Source organism: Paralichthys olivaceus, chromosome 12 (genome assembly GCF_024713975.1).
Source record: "Paralichthys olivaceus isolate ysfri-2021 chromosome 12, ASM2471397v2, whole genome shotgun sequence".
NCBI classification, from domain to species: Eukaryota; Metazoa; Chordata; class Actinopteri; order Pleuronectiformes; family Paralichthyidae; genus Paralichthys; species Paralichthys olivaceus.
The window spans coordinates 1,645,581-1,670,748 of NC_091104.1; the positions used below are offsets into that span (position 1 = coordinate 1,645,581).

Sequence of the window (25,168 nt, forward strand, 5' to 3'; positions counted from 1 at the left end):
ATCCAGAAAATATGTGCATGGTTAGCTTCTTTGCTCCCACATGCCCACCAGCATGGTTGTTCTGTAGCACTTTGTCTACTTTTTATTTTAGGTGTGATGAAGAAACGGGTCAGATTTTTCCACCCAAATTCCCTCCACATTCGTGAGTTTGTGGTAGTGTGTGGTGTTTCACACATATCAAGCCACTCCTCAGGGGTGATGCCAATGCCCAGCTCCCTCTCCCATCTAGCCCTAATGTAATCAGTTGAAGCACCCGTAAAGTCTCTGAGGTTTTGATATAACACAGATACCACCTTGATTTTTGACCCATTATATACTCTCATTAGTACATCTATCACTCCGATTAATATTTTTGCGCTCCCTATTTCCCTTATTAGATAGCTGTAGGTATCTAAAAAGAATCCAAATTTTTTAATCCATACATTTCTCTAAGGTCCTGAAAAGACATTATGTTTCCATTCTTTAGTATTGTACACATGGCAGTGATTCCCTTCCTCTCCCAGTTCCTGTATGTCAGGTCACTCAAGTTTGGCTTGAATCTTTCATCATATGCAATCCAGCTCAACAATCTCACTTTCTTTTCCAATCTATGCCTTTTATTGAAATCAGCCCAGATAGTCAGTGTGTGGGAGGTTATTGGATCTATTGAACCTTTGAATAGTTTTTATCAATGTAATGTTGCCCAAAAGGGATTGCACTGGTTTGTTAGCCACCCTCATCTCAATCTCTTTCCATTTGGAGTTATAATGCTTGTCACACCACTTGACCAAGTTGTGCTGCCTCATAATAATCCTTTAAATTTGGGAGTGCCATACCCCCCCGATTCTTAGCCAGTTGTAGCGTGCTATATTTTATTCTTGGTTTTTTACCACTCCAAATGAACCTCGATATCATTTTGTCCCAGGTTTGAAATCTTTCTAATGGTATCTTGACAGGAAGGGATTGGAAGAAATACAACAGCCTCCGGAAAATGTTCATTTTAATAATGTCAATCTTTGAACTGAAGTCCACTGGTCCGACCATATCCTCTTAATTTGTAGATGAATCTGATTCCATGAAAACATGGCTGGATTTATCTTCTGAAGACGGCTTATCTGTTTTGTTAGGGTTACCCCAAGATATTTTATGCTTTCTGAGTTCCATTTCCATTTATAAGCATTTGTAATTTCTTGGGAAGGGGAATAATTAAAAGCCAGAATCTGTGTTTTATTCACATTTGTTTTATATCCTGAGTGGTCTCCGTATATACTTATAAGTTTCATCAAATGTGTTAGGCTTGTATCAGGTCTTTCTAAATATATTATTACATCGTCTGCAAACAGACTTATTATTATGTTGTGTTTTTCGTCCTGTAATAAATCCAGTTTGGTCCTCGTCAATTAATTCTGTCATGAAATTCTGATATCTCCTTGCTATAATGGATGTGTATATCTTGTAATCTACATTGAGCATAGAAATGGGTCTGTGAATATTCTGCGTCATTACCGTCTTTGGGGATTACAGATATGATTGCTTCATTCCATGAGGGTGGCAATCTACCTTCCTTAAGGGTACAGTTACAGGATGAAACAAGGAGAGGGGTTAGTTCTTCTCTAAAAGTTCGGTACCACTCTAATGGAAATCCGTCACTTCCTGGTGATTTATTTGTCTTAAGCCTGGATATTGCCTTAGTTATTTCTTCAGGAGTTAGAGGTGCTGTAAGAGCATTGTTTTGCTTTTCTCCAATAGATGGCAGATCAAGAGAACTAAGGAACTGTCTCTTTGCATCTTCGTCCAATGAGTGTGGCTGAGAGTATAGTTTTTCGTAGTATTCTCTGAATGTGTTCTCTATTTCTACTTCATCATGTCTTAGATGGTCTGTGGAAGAGTCTCTGGTCTTATATATCGTGTTTATCACTTGTTGTTTCCTAATTCTCCTTGCCAGAAGCCTTGTGGCTTTAGGGCCTGCTTCATAATAATCTTGTTTCAGAAATCTAAGTTTTTTGTCTATTTCGCTCCGTAGTATATTATCTATTTCCCCTTTAATATCCTTTATTCCTTGTTGGAGTTGGGCTGTGCAAGTGGTTTGGTGTTGTACCTCAAGATTTTTTAGTCTTTCAACTAAATTAAGAAACTTTGCCTGCTTAATTTTTTTTTGTTTTTTGACATAATGACTTAATTTCCCCCTTATCACCGCCTTCAGTGTGTCCCATAAGATTGTTGGGCTGATTTCATCTGTGTCATTTTCCACAATACTTTTCTTTATTTCATTATTAATTTGTTCTATTGTTGTCTTGCTGTTTAGTATGCTTACATTCAGTCTCCAAGTAGTATTTTCTGCCTTTTATTCAAAAGTACATTTAAGTGGACTGCACTGTGGTCTGAGATGTCAGCCACACCAATTCTACAGTCTTGTACTTTGTGTTAATCCTAATTGTTCATAAAAATATAGTCAATTCTAGAGTGTGTGTTATATAAAGTAGAGTAATGTGTATAGTCTTTTTCCTTCGGATGCAGTTCACGCCATACATCAACCAGTCCATGTTCCTTCAACGACATGTTTACAAATTTAGATATATGTGTCTTATTTTTTTTTTATAATTGTTGTGTCTACCCTATGATCCATTATCATATTAAAATCACCAGCACATACCACTATACCTTCAGATTCCAAGGCCATGACTGGGAATAATGATTTAAAGAATTGTTTAGTACTCTCTGGAGGGGCATATACATTAATTAACGTAACCATCTCTTCCTGTAGTTTCCCCTTCACTATAATATATTGTCCTTCTGGATCCTTGATTTCTTGTATTGCCACACCTCTTTTGTTGCTTTGTTTACAAGTACTGTAATTTTCATGCTCTTCCTGGGAAAGGTGTGTTTCCTGCATGATGATAACTTGGGCCTTAAGTTTTCTCATTTTCAAAATTATCTTAGTCCTTTTCATTGGATTATTCAACCCATTAACATTTAACACTAACAATATGCTGTTCATTTATAGCTTTGGAAAATGGTGTTATACTCTTGCTTCGGACCCTTATTGCAGCCATGAGAACAAACAACAGCCCAAAGAACATTGAGCAACTCAGCAATAAAAAAAATATCAAACTAAGAATACAACAGTAGGCACTTGCCCCCAACGTTTCCCCAGTGGGTTGAGGGGGTATTCCCATGAAATATGGGTGCCCCTCCTTAGTGAGGTCCATTCTTGTTACCAGATTCTCTTGAACATCTGTCTCATTATAGCTCACACATACAGCGTCCGATCAGTCCTACAGTGAAGACTATTAAGTCCAATCACCCAGGTCCACCTATATACAAACTCTTAGACTATTTGTCTTCAGTGTCTTACATGTGTTATCTTTCACTTACTTATTCATTTAGATGCACTCACATACTTTATTTGTCCATTCCTCTGTATTTCTGAAGTTTATGTTTTGCTTGTGTTGCGGTGTCCTCTTTGTTTCCTACCCGTTGCCATGGGCCGCTGTCCCAGTGTTTCGTAATTCTGGCCATGAGTGTCTGGAAACGGATTCCTCTCTCTTTTAAAACTTTCTTAATTCCCGCGTACTCCTTTCTTTTCTGAATTATTTCCGTGGCACAGTCACATTATTGGAAATAGAGTATTAGTTAGTTGATAAGTTGCAACATCAGGTCCCAATTGGAGATCAGCCATGCTGCACTGCTGCTGTGCCTGTGGAACAAAGAAGAAATGAACAATTAAGCCACAGTATCACTAATTCCAGCTCTGTCCAACAATCCATATAGGATAGCTCCAAAGACTCCTGGAAGAGCCATTGTCCTACCCTGAAGAGCAGTCGTCCACAGGAGGAAAACACAAAAGGTGGCCACCTCACAGCCCCAGTGGTGAAACTACTCTCTTGGAGATTCTCCAATCACAGTGTCCTCTCCATGCAGTCTCTCTGAATCTTCATCTGATGTGGCCGGCTGGAGGGGTGCGTGGACCAGTTCACGTGAAAGCCTTTTCAAGGACTGGAGAATATGCTCTGCCTTTTGGGTGAGGATAAATCCATATTTAGGCGAAAAAAATGGATGTGACTAAAGAGGAGATGGAGAGCCCGTCATCGGCAGCGATCACTTAAATAACGTTGACATTATGGCTTCATTGAATGAAAATTAATTTAACCTACCTCGATGTGCTTCTTCAGGTTGGACGGGAAGTTTTTGAATGCCAATATTTCAGTCACTCTCGGAAGGCAGAACAGGCACTTAATCCGGTAGGAAGAATCTTTCACTCCAACAACGTATGAAAATATTTCTTGCAAATACGGCCACGGTGTGTGTAACGTTATCTTCATCACCACCACGGAGTTCACCAAGTTCGCCACTTTAGTCGAGATGCTCGTCATCTGCTACTGGAGCATTAACGTTAGCAGCAGAGCCGGCAGCAAGTGATTCCATGATGGCATCAATAATGTGACATGCGGGACTTGTTCTTCTTCGTGCTTGGCGGTTGACATGACAACAAATGTTTACAGCATTACGTCACCAACTCAAATTTCTTCTGATTTTAATTTGTAGTAATGAGTAACGAAGATGGTTAGGAGAAATGTATCTGTTGTATGTATCGGTTTGGAGGTGAGAGGAGGGAACGAACGTGGTAGGTAAAAGGGAAAGGAAGGACCAAAACGCAGAAACTAAATATTGTTTAACATAAAGTGTCTTTTATTTAAAAAGGTAAAAGTAACAAAAGAAATCTTCACTTAACAAAAGTCGCACTCAAAAACAGGAGTGGAACAAGGAAGGACAGGAAACAACTTACAGGGAACCGTGGCGAGAGGTGACGGGACACATGAACACGACTAAGGTATCCGATGACGAACAGGACATGACAAGAATTGACGACGTACCAACAATCACATGGGGGGAACACAAAGGCTTAAATACACACTTGAACTAATGAGTAACTGGGGACAGGTGGCACAAGACAAACAGGTGAACATGATGAGGGCAGGAAGTCGAAGGGGGAAAACACACCGGGAGCAGGGACTACAAAATAAAACAGGAAACAGAGGAACACTGAACAAACTTAAAACATGAGTACAAAACGTAACAAAAACACTGTTGAGACATGAACTGAAAACTCTCTTCATAAACGAGAACAAAATACAATAACAAGACAGGGATGAACACAGGAGAAGCACAGGGTGAAACATACAGGAACACAGAAGGGAACATGAGAGAACACAGGATGAACACAGCGAGGGACAAGAAGAGGAACACAGGAGAGGGACACAGAGAACAACACAGGATGGAGCACAGAGGAGAGCAGAAGGGAACATGAGCGAGGGACACAGAGGGGACATAGAACTACATGAATTCCAAACGTAACAATAATGCAATTTAAACTAGAATCGAAAACACTCTTTCTAAAAGAGGACAAAATACGATAACCCGTGACAGAAAACAATACCAGTGACAGAAAACACCATACCCTGACAGAAAACAATACCAGTGACAGAAAACACCAAAACGTGACAGAATACAATACCAGTGACAAAAACTCCGTAACCATGACAAAATAATACCATAACCGTGGTAGTATCGGAGTAAAAGTACACATTTTATTTAGGAAATGTAGTGGAGTAAAAGTGAAAGTTGTCCGAAATAAAAAATAACAAAGTAAAGTGAAATTTCCACTTAAGTAGAAATGTAAAGAAGTATTTGTACTTGGTTACATTACAACACTGGGTAAGGTCAGCTCAGGTGCTGTTGGATGGGCGCTGCTGACTACTTCCAACGCTGTGGCTTTCTCAACCCCAGAGCGTGGCGGATTCTCTTCCAGAGTGAAGTCTTCTTTGGTTTCTCAGGGAGAACACTGGAGAGAAACTTCTTCTCAGTGACATCATCCTTACTCTCTCCATTGAGCTCCCTACTGGAAACATCAGCTTCATGACAGTGGCAGACCACATTGTAAGAAGCTTTGAGCTTCATCAGCTCTTCTTGGAGAACCTTCTTCTCCTGTAGCTCAGTGTTGAACTTCTCCTGGTTGGTAGTCTGATTTTGATAGACCTCATGATAAGAAGCTCTGAGCTTCATCAGCTCTTCCTGGAGCGTTAATCTCATCAGAAGCTCATCGTTCTGTTTGAGCTTCTCTTTCAGAGCCTTAATCTCAGACTGCATTGTTCCACATGTCTGAAAAATAGAAACATGGAATTCATTATTAAAAGTCCACTCAACACAACCTGAACATACATTTCTAAAAAAAAATAATTCTTACCAGAATGTTCATTTTGGTAAAGGGGGATTTGTAGTTAAGAGAGCAGTGTCTTCTTGATTAATTTTTACTGAACAAATCAGCGGTTGTCTCCGTAGGCAGGATTGTTGTCTTCACTAATGAGGACTGTGGTCTTCTCAGTTGACAGTCTGTTATTTTCACAAGCTAATAACTTGAAGCAAGGGAACTTGTTATTTATACGTTTGGTAATTCAGAGGACCAAAGAAATATCCTTTAATGTCTAGAGTTTTTGGTTCTTTGATTGGATTTGATAAGGATTTGCAGGCCAGCAATCCCTTTGATGGTTGCCCCCACATCAATCATCAAAGAAGATTTTAAGAAGCAACCGTTTCCATCGCGATTTTTATAACTGCACAACCTGGGGGTTTATCAGGTTGACTTCTATATGATGCACATCACTGCGGAGCATACACAAATCCTGAGCTAGGCAGCTACTATACACATGTTGCACTGATAGCTACAGTGATATGTGATATGCTTGAGGGAATTAATGAAATATGCTATGAAGTGTTGAATTAAGTATGTAGAGCCTTTAAATTAGTAAAAGTACATAAGCATCAACAAAATATAAGTCTATGTGTAAGTACATAGTGTGAAATCTTAACAGCACAAGCATTATAAAATAAATGTAGTTGGATGACAATAAAATCATGAAAATGGAAAACACTGTAGAGCAGCTGTAGTCAACTACTTTACCATCAGCAGGAAGTGGGTACATTTTTGCAAACTAATTGTTGCATTGTGTGTCACTGAGAGCATGGGGAATTGTGTGTTTCTGCAGCATGTTTGGATTCGTGTTTGTAAAAAATGTCTGTGTGTGTGTGTGTGTGTGTGTGTGTGTGTGTGTGTGTGTGTGTGTGTGAGGACCTTGATGCTGGCTGGATTCTAAAAGTGATGTGAAATAATTGAGGGGATGTGTATTTACATGTTGATCTATGTGATTTTAGTCTGTGAGAGCTATCGATGCACTGAGTTGATAACACAGGCACCGACATGTGCGACAGTGTTGGTCAAAGACGGTCTCTACAATTGTCAGTGCATCTACAGATGTGTTTGACTGTTTCCATTTCATTTCATTTACTATGTTCCACTTAATACTGGGCTAAAAGGATTGGTTTATGTAATATTTATGTCTTTGTTATGCACATTATTGTCACGGTTATGGTTTTATTTGGTCATGGTTATGGTGTTTTCTGTCACTGGTATTGTATTCTGTCACGTTATGGTGTATTTTGTCATGGTTATGTATTTTACGTCCCTCTCTGTGTCCCTCTCCTGTGTTCCCCTCAATGTCCCTCGCCACGTTTCCTCTCATGTTCCCTTCTGCCTTCCTCTGTGCTCCACCCTGTGATTCTCCTGTGTTGTTCTCTGTGTCCCTCTCCTGTGTTCCCCTCCTTGTAAATGGTAAATGGTTGTATTTATATAGCGCTTTTCTAGTCTTGAAGACCACTCAAAGCACTTTACACTACAGTTTTCCATTCACCCATTCACACACACATTCATACAGTGCTTCTATAGCTAGCACTTTTTTTGATGTTCTATTGGGCAGTTTTGGGGTTCAGTATCTTGCCCAAGGACACTTTGTGTGTGTGTGTGTGTGTTTCACCCTGTGCCTATCCCGTGTTCATCCCTGTCTTGGTTATTGTATTTTGTTCGCGTTGTTAAGTTTGTTCAGTGTATCCTGTTTTATTTTGTAGTCCTTGCTCCCTGTGTGTTTTTACCTTTTGACTTCCTTCCCTCATCAGGTTCACCTGTTTGTCTTGTGCCACCTGTCCCCCGTTACTCATTAGTTCAAGTGTGTATTTAAGTCTTTGTGTTCCCCCCATGTGATTGTTGGTACGTCGTCTTTTCTTGTCATGTTCATGTGTCCCGTCAGCACTCGTCACGTTCCCCGTAAGTAGTTTCCTGTCCTTACTTGTTCCACTCCTGTTTTTTTGAGTGCGACTTTTGTTTGTTGAAGATTTCTTTCGTTACTTTTACCTTTTTTAAATAAAAGACACTTTATGTTAAACAATATTTAGTTTCTGCGTTTTGGTCCTTCCCTTCCCTTTTTCCTACCACGTTCGTTCCCTCCCCACACCCTCCAGCCTTGACAGTACCAACCAGATATGGACCAAGCACAGCTTTATCTTTTTTGTAGCAAGGTTTTTTATTTAGACTCCTTAGTTGACGAGCTGAGCACCGCAGGCACTAAGCAGCGTTCAAAGCTCCTGGAGAGGATGGCACCTGTGCGGGATTGGCTTGAGGACAGACCCTGGGTCAGCCACTTTGTCCCGCACCTGGTGACCTTAGAGAAGAGACTCAAGGACATCCTCTCATCCCCAACTCCCCCTGCTGATCACTACCTTGGCACCCGCCTGGCTTTTGGATTCTGTGTAGAATCGCTACGGTGCGGGGCGGACACCGGAGGGGAGCCCCCTCACTCTGTTTCCATCCATCTCCACCAGCTCACAAGCGGCAACCTCAAGTCAGGATATCATGGATTCTCGCGGAAGCACCCCACGTTCCAGTGCCGGGGGTCCCGGCTGATGTCACTCACGTTCCGGCGTCGGGGGTCTCAGCAGACGCTACTCAAGTTCCAGTATCGGAGGTCCCGGCTGACGTCACTCACGTTCCGGCGTCAGGGATCCCGGCAGATGCTGCTCACGTTCCAGCGTCGGGTGTCCAGGCTGACGTCACTCATGTTCCGTCGTCAGGGATCCCGGCAGATGCTGCTCACGTTCCAGCGTCGGGGGTCCCAGCTGACGTCACTCATGTTCCGGCGTCGGAGATCCCGGCAGATGCTACTCACGTTTCGGTCTCGGAGGTCGCCGCTCCAGTTCCTGCCCCACGGTCAAGGGTTCAAGCAGTCGTCTCACCAGCTCCTGCCCCTCGTCTGGGGGTTACGGCGAGTGGCTCTCCAGTTCCTGTTCCTGCCCCTCGGTTGGGGGTCCCGTCTGGCTCCGCTCCGGTTCCAGTCCCTGCCCCACTGTCGGGGGTTCAAGCAGTCGTCTCACAAGTTCCTGCCCCTCGGCTGGGGGTTTCGGCAGACGTCTCTCCAGTTCCTGTTCCTGCCCCACGGTCGGGGGTTCAAGCAGTTGTCTCGCCAGTTCCTGCCTGAAAGTGACAGTGTGGTGGTCAGACACAGTGAGTGCGGTAACAGAGAGTGCCGAGGTACTACAGGACCTTGTGAAGACAAGATCGTCAGGGGAGCATCTCAGGAGGGCATCCATCTCATCAAAGAAGTCACAGAGAGGACAAGGAGGGCGATAGATCACCACAATGTTCAGTTTGAAAGTGGGAAGTGTGACAGAGACAGCGTGGCAGAGACAGCAGATCTGGGAAGGTGGTCCAGGGGAAGGACCTGGTAGGACCACATGGGGGAGAAAAGGAAACCAGTTCCTCCTCCTCGATCGGTTTGTCTCAGGGGGTGTGAAAAGGAGTAGGCAGATGAGAAGGCAGCTGGAGTGGCAGTGTTTTCTGGAGTGATCCAGGTCTCAGTAAGGGCCAGGAAGTGGAGAGTCTGCAGGGAGGCATAGTAACATAATTGACAGATATGTATGTCTTAGGGAAAGTCTTTGCATTTTACATAGAATAACATCGATATCTGTGTTTTTCTGTTCCTGCTGCATATACAGTATAAAGTAGCGTGAGTTTAACACCACGAAAAAACTTTACGGAAAGGTTATACAGTTAATGTTATTTCCATGGGATGTGAATGAAAGAACGAATGTAATAAACAAATGAATGAAATAATTAATAACAACTTAATAACAACACGGGGACACTTAATATGGTGATCTACAATGAGTTGTGCAAAGACAGTCCGTAGTAGCAGCAGAAGATTGTTTCTGTGTGATATAAGTGAGCAAATGGCATAGTAGTGCAAAGACAGTCAGTATGTGGATCGTATGCTTCAGAGTCCAGAGTGTGTGTGTTTGTGGGGGGGTTAGTTTCCTGACAGCCTGGTGGATAAAGCTGTTGGTGAGTCTGGTGGTGCGGGAACGGAGGCTCATATACCTTCTCCCAGAGGGCAGGAGGCTGAACAGGTTGTGTGTGGGGTGGCTTGCATCGCTCACAATTGTGTTCGCTTTGCGGGTCAGGCGGGTGGTGTATATGTCTTGTAGGGAGGAGAGTGGGGCACCAATGATCCTTCCAGCTGTGTTTACTATGAGCTGCAGGGCTTTTTTTGTTGTAGTCAGTGCAGCTCCTGCCCCACACCGTGAAGCAACTGGAAAGGATGCTCTCAATGGTGCCCCGGTAGAATGTGCACATGATGGGTTGTGGTGCACTTGCTTGCTTCAGTTTGCGCAGGAAGTAGAGGCACCACTGGGCTTTCTTCGCCAGTGATGCGGTGTTGGTGGTCCAGGAGAGGTCCTCACTGATGTGCACCCCCAGGAATTTGGTGCTGCTCACTCTCTCCACAGCAGCACCATCGATGGTCAGTGGCAGGTGTTTGGTGTGGCCTCTCTGGAAGTTGACAACAATCTCCTTGGTCTTTCTGACATTTGCAACAGATAGCGTGGACCAGAGTGTGCCACAATTATAAAATGAACATGACTTGATCAGGAGCAGTTTGTAGGTATTACTGGTCACACAGGCAGCCTGCATGAATGTAAAATAAAGATGAGGCAAACATGATGTTTCAGTTATTTTTTGAACATTTATTTAAATAAAATACATGTTCATATTTCACCTTAGATAAAAATAAATGCAAATCATTCTCTTCCACACATCAAAACCAATCAGATATACTCAAAAGTTCACTGTCATAAAATTGAAATAAACACTATTTTAGCATAAATCATCATATATATAATGATGTATGCTATATATATATATATATATATCATATGATGATTGAACATCATCATTCAAATTATTCAACAAAACAATATGTAACAAAACAACAATATTTAGTTAACAATGAAAAATATGCATTTACAACACATTAACAGTGATATACTCTGTCACTGTTATCTGTGACTGTTGTGTTCAGCTGTTAAGTGTCGTTATTGCTGAAGCTCTGTGTTTTCTCACATCATTGAACATGTCACAGGTGGGCACCTGGCCGTTTGGACCAATGGTAGGGGTGGGATGGCATGGCTGGGTCCCCATTGGCCGGTTGTCAGCAGGTTGGGGCATGAATGACATATAGATTATATATGTATCTCGCGTGTGCAATAGTAAGCGAGTTAAAAAAAACACATTAGAGGCAGAAAAAAATGGGTAATTTGGCTGCAGATACTACTGAATGGTGCGCATCAGGGGGGATTTAGAAGTGGGTATTCGCAATGCTTATTGAAAAATAAGCGCGTATACCCCATATACCCTGGACTACACCAGTGGTGACAGGATATATTTTTCTTCCACTTGGTGTCACTCCGGAATCACGTTTCAATCAAGTGACTAGCTAATTCGCTTTGGCTAACTTGACAACAAATGCCACCGGAAGCTGTCAGGGCAAGCATGGCCCGCGCAACGACAAAAAGGTGCGTTTCAGAAAAACGCATGGGCCGCACTAGCACTAAACTTTGATGTCAAGTAGGGGGCCACAAAATATCAATTGACCCGCTGGCCGCAAGTTTGCAGCATGTTTTTCAATTGTATGAACACCAGATTCAACACTGTACTTCCTTGGGCCCTTAACAACGCACGTTGAGTGTGAAGCAGATCAAATGAACGTTTCTCCAGATGCGTGAGTCACATACAAACAGATTTCTGGAATCATTAGACAGGTTGTATTTCCAGACCCTAAGATGTGGCTGTGTGGGTGTCTGTATATGTATATTTAGATTTGTATTATTTAGAAGATTTTACAAGGATGCCCCAACACCAGGAATATAAAACTGTAACTATTTTGGATTTTGTTGAAGATGATCTTTAAATGAACTGTATGTGAACAGTGTTGTGATACTTTCATTGTTTTTTAAAACGTGCTTTACTTCACTCCAGGTCAAGAAAAAGTAACAATCCTCATTTGATTTACCAATATTTTAACAAATATTTCATCAGAGGAAGGATCACATTTCTTATTTTTAACTAAAAGATCATATTTAACCAATGCCACCATTTATATTTCATATTTGTCAGTAGTTTTGATTTGAGTGATGAATAATCAGGGAACTCCCAGTGTAAGGGGGAGAATGTGGTGACACTGCTTCTTGTTCCAGTGCAAACGTCCATAAACCTAAAGTGAAAAAAAGAAAATGAAAGATTAAATGTTCAGTTCCACAAAGCCACGTATTTTATGTATTTACAGTATTGAGACCTAATATTTCCACGATTCCCTCATTTAACAGTGAAACCAAATTTTACTCAGAAAAAATATTGTTTTATCAACATTTGAATTGTTGTGTCACTGCGTATATTTGAGTTTTAATTTCAACATTGAATCTGTTAACGTGAAATCTCAAATGATTGTTTTCTTTCTAATTAAAACAGAGGTTTTACACATGATCACACGTGTTACTTTGCACTTACTTTAAGTTTTGTTGAACATATGGAGCAACTCACTGTGTTCAGGAGGACGTCTCACTTGGAGGATTAGAAACTTGTCCTTCTGGGTTCAGAGGGTTTAAGACGTTTGGATCATTTCCAGCTGTGAGGTCAGAAACACATCATGAGACTATCCTCCCCTGAACAGACACTTTTATTACAAACAACCAACACTGCAGGGAACATTCCTGAAAACTCTCTTCAGCAAAAAATGAAGCCTATTTAATCTAAGGAGCTTTTTCTAGAGTCCTGCACTGGGTCAGTTTCCTACGGGGAGCCTCAAATCCATTGAAATAAATAATGGCAGTAGTGTGGACAAGGCCTAAGTGAACATTTGTGGCAAATTTGAAGAAATTCCCTCAAAGCATTCTTGAGATATCGTGTTCACAAGATGGGGACGAACAGATGAATGGCCTGAAAAAATAACGCCTCCCTGACTGGCACCGGTGTGGACCAATAAAAAGTGGAGCAAAAAGGAGTTGGTGGTGTTTTATTAAACTGGACATGTTCGTACTTTCAGCTGCTCTGAAAACAGAGTAGAAATAGAAGTTTTACTTACGAGATGGGGGACTTTTGGCTGAAATAAAAAGAAAATACAAATAATTTCAGTTATTACAGTTAAAAAAACAGCGCGTCCGGCAGGTAAAGCTTTTTCCCCTGCTTAGCCTCTTGGCGACTATACTGTTGTGAATTAGATAGTCGCTCTACAACAGTCTATGGTGCAGAATGAAGTTAGAAAACTTTGTGTGAACCCTTTGTGTGCAGCTCTTGAAACAGATGTTGGTGTGTGAGGAACTGAAGTTTGATCGGACGAAGCATTCGTTAAAAAAGTCTGAAATAAAAACACCAGAAAAATATTGGACAAAGCTTCTGTGTTGGTCTCTCACCATACTTCTTCCTGTACACGATGTATCCAATGACAGCGAGGACGACAGCGAGAGCGACCACTGCAGCGATGATGATGATGGTGGTCACGTCAGTGGGCTTCTCTGTTGAGTGGAATAAAAGAACAAAGCATCACAACCTGAACAGATGAAGCAGGTTAGATGACAATAATCTCCCTGAACCAGAATCCTGTACAATAGACACACAGACAATCAACCTGTTTCTTTGTCCGGCTGTTGTTTTTAACACTGATCTAAATTTATTGATAAAGACTGATGAAAGAAAATGACCGAAAACCAACAGAGAGTAAACTTCTCCTGCTACACGTCAGCATACATGACCTGCAGGACTGTTAGTGGAAATGAAATGTGTGTTTCCCACACCATCACTGATTCAAGTCTCACCTCTGTTGGACTCCACTGAGTCTTTGTCCAGTCTTTTGACGATGTCCTCCTTCACACCAGAGATCTGGAACACACAGTCGTACCTTCTCCAGTCTTCAGGTGGGATTGATGAAACCTGCAGGTCAGTGCTCATCTGGAAGGTCCCGTCATGGTTGGGGAGGACCTCTCCGACGTACACGTCCTCATGAAGCTCCTCTCCGTCTTTCCTCCAGAACAACATGGCTGCGTCGGGGTAGAAACCTGTAGCGTGGCAGCTGACTGGAGAGGAGGGAGACTTCTGGAGGAGAGACATCGAGGGAAGCTCTGGGGAGAAAGAAGAAAGACAGTTTATGGGTTATTCTAATGTATTGTATACTAATAATACCATTCCTGTTTGATTCCATCGATTTAGCATTAGTCATGTCTGTTAATATACGAGACAAGTGAAGAACTGTGAGATGTGAGCGAGACAGAGGCTGAAGTGATGCAAAGACACTGGGGGGGACTATATGACGTCAGAGTAATATCACAGTATTTTTTGAAAGGTGACAGTTTTATATCAGGATATTTATTTTCTTTATACAAACAAAGTAAATCTCATGAACTGAACAGGTCTGATAACTTCTGGTTCATGTTGGTATTTTTTGTTAAAGTGCAAAGTGAGCGCAGGTCAGTCGGGGGGTGAGGAGGGAGGACACTCCGGCTGTGTCTCAATTCAGGGGCGATCTAACACATTCACAGTAACATGAGGTCACTGTGACCTTGACCTTTGACCTCCAGGCTCCAAAATCTAATCAATAACGAATCGATCTCTGAGTCCAAGTGAAAGTTTGTACCAAATCTGAAGTTGATCTGATGACATCATGTTCAAGAAAAACATAAACATACTTTGTGAGGCCACAGTGACCTTGACCTTTGACCTTTGACCACAAAAATGTAATCAGTTCATCTGTGACTCAAAGTGAATGTTTTTACTAAATCTGAAGAAGTTCCCTCAAGTTGATGTTAAGATATCATGTTCAAGAAAAACATATTTGTTTAGTCCACTGTGACCTTGACCTTTGACCTTTGGCTACAAAAATCAAGTGAGTTAATCCTTGAGTCAAAGTGAATGTTTGCACAAAATGTGAGGAAATTCTCTGAAGACATTCTGGAGATATCATGTTCACAGTGATGGGACAGACAGACGACCCCAGAACATAATGCCAGAGGCCACTAGGTGTCGCCAGAGCAGAGGCATAAAAAGAGCAGAGAGAGACAGAGAAAGGAGAGGGAGAGAGAGAGAGTGAGAGAGAGAGAAAGAGAAGGAGAGGGAGCGAGAGCGATGATGATAGAAAGTGAACAAACTGAGTCACAGCAGGTGTCTGTGTATCTGCTCTCGTTCACTGTGATGCCACAGAGTAAGAAATGAAAGAGGAACATCATGTACATGGAGGTTATGTGATTTCACCTGTTCTCTGCAGAGAGCTTTTCCCATGCTCTATGAACTCTTTCAGCCAGTAAGGACACTCCTGGGTGTAGTAGTTCTTAAGATATGCAAGATCAGCTTTATCATTATCCCACTTCAGTTTGGTGATAACAGCCTGTGGTGTTGGAGCGATCCACGTCTCTGTCTCCAGGTCCAATGATATGAAGTCTTCTCCATCATAACCAAACTGACGATAACCTTTAACTTTTCCAGTCTCATCGTCCCATTCACAACCATACATCCGCTGGACAATGTGGACACCTGAGAGAGAGACAGAGATCTGAACCGTTATTATCACATCTTCATCACTCACAAACACAAACACAAACACACACACACACACACACTCTCTCACACACACACTCACTCATACACACTCACAGACACACACACTGTGGTCAGCACAGTGACATGAATCTGTTGCTCTACTGTTGATTTGATATATTTAAGGTTCAAACTAATCATTCTGCTTGTTGTTGATTCTGTATTTTGTTATGGCCCTGCTAGCATAGACAAGACCTTGCTCCCAGGTAAATTGAAACTGTGGTGCCTGCAGTTTGGATTACTCCCCCCGCCTGATGTCTACGAGATCCCCATGACCAAAGTTGAGAAGCTGGAGAGAACAGTCAGCTCTTACATCAAGAGGTGGCTTGTTCTTCCTCGTTGCCTCAGCAATATCAGCCTGTCTGGCCATGGGGCCCTGGAACTGCCTGTCTCTAGCCTGAGTATAAATGCACCAAAGTGAGGCTGAACATGACCCTGACCGAGTCTCAGGACGAGGTGATCCGAGCAGCTGCTCCCAGACTGGCAACTGGGAGGAAATGGACCCCATCTGAGGCCATACAGCAAACAAAATCTCCTCTCAGACATGGAGACATTGTAGGACAGGTGTAGCATAGAAGATGTGGGTTTGGACTTGGAACAAGTCGACCCACATGGCACAAGGCAACATCAACCCAGAGGAGAAAACTAGTGGTTGCAGAGGTTCGACTGCAGGAAGAGGCAAAAAATGCACAAAGGCAGTCTCACAGTCCAAACAGGGCCAATGGACTAGCTGGGAAAACATGGAGCATCGTAAACTCACATGGACGGATCTTTGGGAGATGGAAGGAAGCCGACTCAGCTTCATCATCAGAGCCACCTATGATGTTCTTCCATCACCCAAGAACCTAAACCAGTGGCTAAGAGAGGATCCATAATGTCCTCTCTGCCAAACCCCTGCAACATTCAGGCACATCCTCACCAACTGTAAAACCAGTTTGTCCCAAGGCCGCTACACCTGGAGACACAACCAGGTCCTACAACAATTGGCGAGCACCCTGGAAGGAAGGAGGACTACCAACAATGCCCTTCCTCCCCTGACTTCCAGACATCCAAACACCACCCCTTTCATAAGAGCAGGTCAACTCCCAGCAACAACATCTGCTAGAGTAAAATGCAGGTGGATCTAGACCAGAAGCTTGTTTTTCCACCGGAGATCATTACAACTAATCTCAGACTGGACCTGGTCTTGTGGTCAACCATGCAGAAATCGCTCTTCATTGTGGAACTGACAATACCATGGGAGGCTGCATTCAGTGAAGCCTACGAACGCAAACACCTGAAGTACTCCGACATAGCAGCAGAGGCAGAACAACGTGGCTGGCGTGCCCAGGTGCTTCCTGTCGAATTCTGGGACGCCAGGTGTTGCCGTTGATCCCTGTGGAGGTGTGTTGGGCCTTTCAACGAAACCCCAGTGAAGCAGGGTGCCCACCTGAAGACCCCAGTGAAGCAATTACCATTATCCCTAACCCACCCATCACCAGTTGCTGATTAAACAAGGGATTGTACTATCAAGTCCTATGAGCTCAACTGTATTTTGTTAATGAATCAATCACTTGTTTAAACTGAAGCAAATAAAGAAAGTAGTTAAAATGTCTGTCACTGTATTTAATTCATCAAAAAGTAAGAGAAGCAACAAACTCTAATATTGAAGAAACTTCACAAAACATTTGAGATTTTTACTTGTTAAAAAAATTAAAAAATTAAAATATATTGATCACATGTTTGATTAATTAGTAAATATTTGAGATCAAATCAAATAAATGAAAATGTGAGTTTGTGTCTGTGTGTGTGAGAGTGTATGTATGTGTTTCTGTTAGTGTGATTGTGTATGTTTGTAGATATGTTTTGTGTGTGTGTGTGTGTGTGTGTGTGTTGTTATTATTAGAGAGTGAAACATAAACAAACCTTCAGTCTGGTTGAAGCGTTCCTTTGCGATTTCAATGTTGACCTTGAAGATCTGCTGTTCACTCAAAAAGTATTTAGTGTTCCTCTCCCAGTACTGTGAATCTGTTGTCTTCAACATCCAGTCCTGTTTGGGTTCTACTTTCATTGTGTTGCTGTCATAGTGATCGATCTGAACTTCATCAACATAACCAACAGACACAAACTCTGGAAAGTTTGGGACTTGAGAGGACCCAGTGTGGAAATACTTCAGAGAATGAGTCCCTGCAAGAAAAAGTTAAAGTGACTTTAGTTTCAGAATGTTTAATAAATCACTGCACTCAGAGTCAAGAAGACATGAAGTACATTCAACACAACTTCAGCATCTCTGTTGTGTGGTAAACAAACACAAAAATACATTGAGAGATAAAACGTCTGCTCCAGAGTCCAGACACTCTTTACTTTGAATTCTACGTCTTAAACATTTATTCAATCTAACGACTCAAATATTTAATATTAGAAAATAATATTTTCTACTGCAGAGTATTTAATGTAAAGTGAAAACAACTTCAATTTCCAGTTACTACATGAGACATTGATTCTGAAAGTCCTCATTATCATATTAACAATTCAAATTGTGAAATCATGAACATTTTGAACACAACATATGAGCTGTTAGTGCTTTCTCTCAGTCTATATATAAATATATATATATATATTCCTCCGTATATACACATATACATTTATACTGAACCCAGCTAACAAAACAAAGTGTGACGTTAATATGTATGTTTGGCACTGATTCCAAAGTTAAACCATAAGATTAATTATAAATAACTAGAACTGTAATAATAATACAAAGAAAACACAAATATGACCAAACAGAACTTGAATGAAGAAAATAAACATGTATGTTTTTTATCCATGTTTTAAATTGTAAAGATAAATGCACATCTTCTTTGTTTATTGTGCACAAATAAAATTGGTGCATATGGACAAACACAAACACTGATAACTTTATATCTGTGACAGACTCATATCAAGCAGTCAGGCTTTAGTGCAGATGTTATCACATTAGAAAGTATTAACAGACATCTGTCATTTCTTCATTATCGAGGCAGCCTCATCATCATGAGGTGCCCGTCTACTCGCTGCTTTACGGTAAGCGTATTCTCCCACTTCCGGTTGTCGGTGTCACTGCCACGGTGCTCTCTGCTGCTCACCTAAACAGATTTTCGTATATTTCTCACATCAGCGATTATCTGCATATTTTTAGACTATCCTTAGACTTGTTCTGTTTGCGGACTAACAGGTCTCTTAACTTTAGCAACACTTTAAATCTGATAGTTTTACTAGTGTGTTAGTTACACTAGCTAGCCTAGCTATAGAAATGGCTTCTCTCTGCTCTCCTGCTCTCTCCTCTCCTGCTCTCTCCTGCCCACTGTGCCACATGTTTAGCTACTCCTCGTCCTCCTTTAGCGATAATGGTACTTGTAATAAATGTAGTTTATTTGTTGCCTTGGAGGCGAGGCTCAGTGATTTTGAGGCACGGTACCGCACCACTGAACAGTCAGTAGCTGCTATAGTAAGCAAGTCACCTGTAGCCGGTGTGGTACCACCGAAGGTAGCTTCAGCTAGCCGTCCCCCGGCAACCTCCGAGCAGCTGGGAGGCTGGGTGACTGTTCGAAAAAGGCATAGCCCCAAACTGAAGCCCACGGTACACCACCAACCACTCCACGTTTCTAACAGATTTTCCCCGCTCAGCGACACACCCGCTGAGAGGCCAACTCTGGTTATGGGCAGCTCCATTTTACAAAACGTGAAGTTAGCGACACCAGGGCCCATAGTTTTCTCTGGACCCCTGCCCAACCCAATGTGATGACATGTATAGCTGCATGTAGTCATTGACCGCTGGCTGTCGAGGTGGTGTCCAGCAAACGACGTGGGCTTCATAGATAACTGGACACCTTTCTGGGGAAAACCTAGTCTGATTAGGAGAGACGGCATCCATCCCTCTTTGGATGGAGCAGCTCTCATATCTAGAAATATGGCCAAGTTTATTAGTCGACCAAAACCGTGACAACCCAGAGTTGAGACCAGGAAGCAGAACTGCAGTCTTACACGCTCCTCTGCGCCTCCATTAGAGCAGCTGCCCACCCAAACCTTTCGTATAGAGACGGTGTCTGTCCCCCGTCCACCTACATGATTTAAAGATAAAATAAACAGAAGAGGAGTTCATCATAACAACTTAAAAATTAAATCAACATCTCCAGCAGTCCAAAATAAGAGAATTAAATGTGGACTCTTGATCATCAGGTCCTTATCCTCCAAAGCTGTTTTAGTCAATGAATCAATATCTGATAATGATATTGATTTATTTAGTCTTAATGAAACCTGGCTGCAGGAGGATGACTATGTTAGCTTAAATGAATTCACTCCTCCCAGTCACGGTAATACTCATATTCCTCGAAGCACTGGTCGAGGTGGTGGAGTTGGAGCCATATTTGACTCAAGTCTATTAATAAATCCTAAGCCTAAACTAAATTATGATTCATTTGAAAGTCTTGTTCTTAGCCTTACTCATCCAACCTGGAAAACATTACAGCCAATTCTATTTGTTATAGTATATCGAGCTCCTGGTCCTTACTCACATTTGCAGAGTTTGCATCAGGCTTGATCCTTAAAACAGATAAAGTCATTATTGTAGGTGATTTTAATATTCATGTGGACCACCACAATGATAGTCTTAGTGCTGTGTTTATCCCTCTATTACAACTAAACAAAAATATAAATGCCCCATGTCAAATATAAGAGTTATATAAGAGTTATTAACATTTGGGTTACGCAATATATAGAAAAATTCAAAATTTATTTTCAGTAATTACTAATCTTCATATCGGCGTTGATAACATCGTGGTATGGCCATTTGTAATGTATTGACAGTCCTTTGAACATGATAGGGGTCAGGTTGAGGAATTTGATTGTTCAATATCTTGTGTGTCCACGAGCTGCGTCTCTCAGAGCAACACATCTTCTTCGGATGGAGTTGATCAAATTGCCTATGGTGGCCTGTGGAATCCCAAAGATGCTCTATCGAGGACATGTCTGTCAGAAACGAACTCTCAAACGGCCTATGGTCCGATAATGGACATTGAGCCGCGCAGCTACTACTCTGGTGGACATCCCTGCATCCAACATGCCAATGCCACGTTCCCGCATAACTTGCGACATTAGAGGCATTATGACTTGTGACAAAATTTGACATTTTGGGGTGGCCTTTTATTGTCCCCAGTCAAAGGATTGTCCAGCTGTTGCTCATTTTGTCTGATCACTCACTGGACACGCCCCACCCATGCACTGAGTAAAAAAACAACTCACTGAGTAATGCTCACTGACAGCGTATTGGATTAAAAATTATACACAAATCAAGAGAAATATCACTTTTGTACAATAAAATGTCAGCAAATGCTCATTTACAGTTGTTACCCCACATGGCAACAATATTTTACATGGGGCATTTATATTTTTGCTCAGTATAGATTCAATTGGCTTCTGTCAGAGTGTCAAGGAACCGACTCATTGTCTGAACCACACTCTTGATCTTGTGATCTCATATGGCATTGAAATTGATCACCTAACAGTCTTTCCACAGAATCCTCTTCTGTCTGACCATTTTTTAATAACCTTTGAGTTCATATTACTGGACTATAAGCCTTTTGGCAGAAACTCCTATAGCAGATGTTTATCTGATAGTGCTGTAGCCAAATTTAAGGAAGTGATTCCTTCAGTATTGAATTCAATGCCATGTCTCAATGTAGCAGAGGAATTGTCTGCTTCCTTTAGCCCCGCACAAATAGAGCATCTTGTTGATAGTACTACAAGCTCTTTACAAACAACTCTTGATGATGAATGATAAAATTATATCTATTCGAGACAAAATTCATCACCTCTTGCCCTCAACAGGCACTGATCTGCACTCGTACACAGCAAGTTTGAAAACAGCTGTAAAACCCGATATATTTTCAGACTGTTTTCCCCCCATCGACCTTCATCAAATAACTTCATTAATTTCTTTATCAAAGCCGTCTACCTGTCTCTTAGACCCCATTCCAACCAGGCTGCTCAAGGATGTTCTACCTCTAGTTAGCCCTTCTTTTTTGACTATGATTAATCTGTCTTTATTATCAGGATTTGTACCACAGTCCTTTAAAGTAGCTGTAATTCAACCTCTACTTAAAAAGCCCACTCTAGATCCAGAGGTTTTAGCCAATTACAGACCAATATCAAATCTTCCCTTTCTCTCGAAGATCCTTGAGAAAGCTGTAGCCAATCAGCTGCGTGACTTTCTCCATAAGAACAGTTTATTTGAGGATTTTCAGTCAGGATTTAGAGTGCATCATAGCACAGAGACTGCACTAGTCAAAGTTACAAATGACCTCCTAATGGCTTCAGACAAAGGAATGATCTCTGTACTTGTCTTGTGAGATCTCAGTGCTGCTTTCGACACCAATGACCATCAAATTCTTTTACAGAGACTGGAACATCATATTGGCATCAAAGGAACTGCCTTAAGCTGGTTTAAGTCCTATTGTTTTGATCGATCCCAGTTTGTTCATATCAATGATGAAACCTCCGTACATACCAAAGTTTGTCACGGAGTCCCACAAGGTTCTGTGTTAGGACCACTTCTATTCAGTTTCTATATGATTCCTTTAGGGAACATTATTAGGAATCACTCCATTAATTTTCATTTTTATGCTGATGACACCCAATTATACTTATCGATCAAGCCTGATGAAACCAATCAGTTAATTAAACTTCAAGAATGTCTTAAGGATATAAAAAGTTGGATGACCAAGATGACAAGACTGAAGTTCTTGTAATTGGACCCAAAAACCTCAGAAACTCTCTTTCTAGAGACTTAGTTACTTTAGACGGGATCACCCTGGCCTCCAGCTCCACCGTTAAAAATCTCAGAGTTGTCATATAAAACAAATTTCAAAGACTGCTTTCGCTTTCTTCCACTTACGTAACATCGCCAAAATTAGACACATTGTATCTCAAGCAGATGCAGAAAAACTAGTCCACGCATTTGTTACTTCAAGGCTGGACTATTGCAACTCTTTGTTATCAGGTTGCTCCAATAAGTCTCTTAGGACTTTGCAGCTAATTCAGAATGCTGCTGCACGTGTTCTAACAGGAACCAAGATCAGAGATCACATCTCTCCCATTTTGGCTTCTTTACATTGGCTACCGGTTAAATCCAGAATAGAATTTAAAATTATCCTCCTTACATACAAAGCTCTTCATGGGCAAGCACCATCATATCTTAAAGCGCTCATAGTACCCTACTACCCCTCCAGAACACTATGCTCTCAGAATGCTGGGTTCCTTGTGGTTCCCATAGTCTCCAAAAGTAGATTGGGAGCCAGAGCTTTCAGTTATCAAGCTCCTCTTCTGTGGAACAAACTACCATTTTGGGTTCGGGAGGCAGACACGGTCAACACTTTTAAGAGTAGACTTAAGACTTTCCTCTTTGATAGAGCTTATAGTTAGGGCTGGCTCAGGTCAGCCCTTAGTTATGCTGCTATAGGATAAGACTGCCGGGGGACCCCCCCACCCTCTCTCTCTCTCTATTATCGTCCCCATCTCTAAACATACATGTCTCATTAATGCATGTTACTAACTAAACTTCTTCCCTGGAGTTTCTGTGCTCTCTCATCCAGGAGGTTCTCATGGATCATGGCTGCTCCCTGTATTGGATGGTGGTTCCCACTACTGCCATGGCCCTGCCTGACATCCACTCTTGTTATTACTATTAGTCATAATTCCATGACATTAATATTAACTTGTTTATTATTGTAGCATTGTTACATATTACCACCACTGCTACTGTAATCATTGTTTTTCATTGTAATTGTACAATATGTTTCTGTTGCTTTGTTCTGTACATGTGACATCCATTGCACGTCTGTCCGTCCTGGGAGAGGGATCCCTCCTCTGTGGCTCTCCCTGAGGTTTCTTCCACCTTCTTTTCCCTGTTAAAAGGGTTTTTGTGGGCAAGTTTTACCTCACTCGAACAGAGTGTCTACGGACAGAGGGTGTCACTACCTGTACAGATTGTAAAGCCCTCTGAGGCAAAATGTGTTATGTGAATTTGGGCTATACAAATAAAATTTGATTTGATTTGATTTGATTTGATGAGTCTTTGTCTCCCTGCTTCTTTTCACTTTTATCATTTACATTCTAGATGAATTTGTGTTGTGTGTTAGTAATAATTTGTGTTGATTGTATTGGAGTAGGAGGTCAAATCGATAACAGATCATTCATTAGTAATATGTCATGTCAGTCATGTTACTTACGGTCTTTATCAGCCTAAATGAGGTTGAATATTGAACCAACAAAGCAGGAAGCTGTTTGTCCTCAGCACTCTCTGTATCTATGGAAACAGCGCCACCAACTGACTACAATAAAAACCAAAACTGAGTCATCGCCTTATCTGTCAGTTGACACAGTTTAGATGAATAATTGAGGTGTTTGAGGCGATGGGAAATGAATCATCAATCATTAAAAAGATGTTCAAATATATGTATTTCCATCAATAACAGTCTTGATTCATATCAACAGACTGAACCTGTTATTTCTTCAACATGAAACACGAGACACGTCATGAAGAACTAAGTGTGAAATAATCAAGTTCATAATGTTTAGAACAGACAAGAAACTCTTTGTTTTATCGCTGAGTTGAAATGTTGTATCGTTTTTCTGTTTGTCTGTTGGACTTTTTCGCTGCAGAATCGTTGTGTCATTTTGTCCAGAACCAGCTCGGACTGTGTCAACCTTAATGGTTCTGATCAAAGGACGAAATCAACTAATGGTCCGGATCAGAAGAAAGAAAAAGAAAATTCACTTTTCAGTTGACCTTTCAGAAAGAGAACAGAAGCTTTCCTTCTTACATGAGATCCACGACATTTACTAACATGAACTTTTAAATCAGGTCTTTGAAACTTTATTCAACTTCTAAAATCTGAAGGAACCAAACATCAAACATTACAACAGACCTTCAAATCATTGAAGTGTCTTTTAAAAACACGGAGCATTTGTCTTTCATTTAAAATCCACCAAATCAAGTCAAATCAAGTAGAAACTAGAACTCACTTGCCGTCGCGCTGTGTGTTCCTGCCAGTAGAAGCAGGAAAAGTAAAGTGTGCATTGTGAGCGGTGGTATATAAATCCATGTGTAACCGGATGGTTGTTTACAGTATATATATATATATATATTGCATTTCCCTCAGTCTTATTTATTATTTATTACCCGCTGTGGTTCAGTCTCTCTCTCTCTCTCTCTCTCTCTCTCTCAATTCAATTCAATTCAATAAGCTTTATTGGCATGACTGTGTATTACAATATTGCCAAAGCGTTATTATATAATAATAAAATAATTTAAAACAATGTATTATTTTAACAAAATAATAAATTAAACATCAATAAGACTATACTTTACATCAA

General features: G+C 41.4%; 2 protein-coding genes across 6 annotated transcripts in view; one reads left to right on the forward strand and one right to left on the reverse strand.

The window, feature by feature from the left end:
• LOC138412477 (septation ring formation regulator EzrA-like) overlaps positions 1-25,168 on the forward strand; it is a 71,253-nt gene that overhangs the window by 11,106 nt on the left and 34,979 nt on the right. The window lies entirely within an intron of this gene.
• On the reverse strand, positions 10,862-24,883 carry LOC138412475 (major histocompatibility complex class I-related gene protein-like). 4 transcript variants are annotated; one of them, XM_069536438.1, is made up of 8 exons: positions 24,818-24,883; positions 17,684-17,944; positions 15,437-15,715; positions 14,008-14,310; positions 13,606-13,707; positions 13,278-13,295; positions 12,737-12,821; positions 10,862-12,410 (listed from the first exon to the last, which is right to left on the reverse strand). In XM_069536438.1, the coding sequence occupies exons 1-7, from the start codon at positions 24,870-24,872 to the stop codon at positions 12,742-12,744; spliced, it is 1,098 nt and encodes a 365-aa protein (XP_069392539.1). In that variant the 5' UTR covers positions 24,873-24,883; the 3' UTR covers positions 10,862-12,410; positions 12,737-12,741. The 4 variants fall into 4 exon arrangements, with proteins under 4 accessions (XP_069392539.1, XP_069392540.1, XP_069392541.1 ...); XM_069536439.1 differs by having other exon boundaries at positions 12,704-12,821; XM_069536440.1 differs by lacking the exon at positions 13,278-13,295.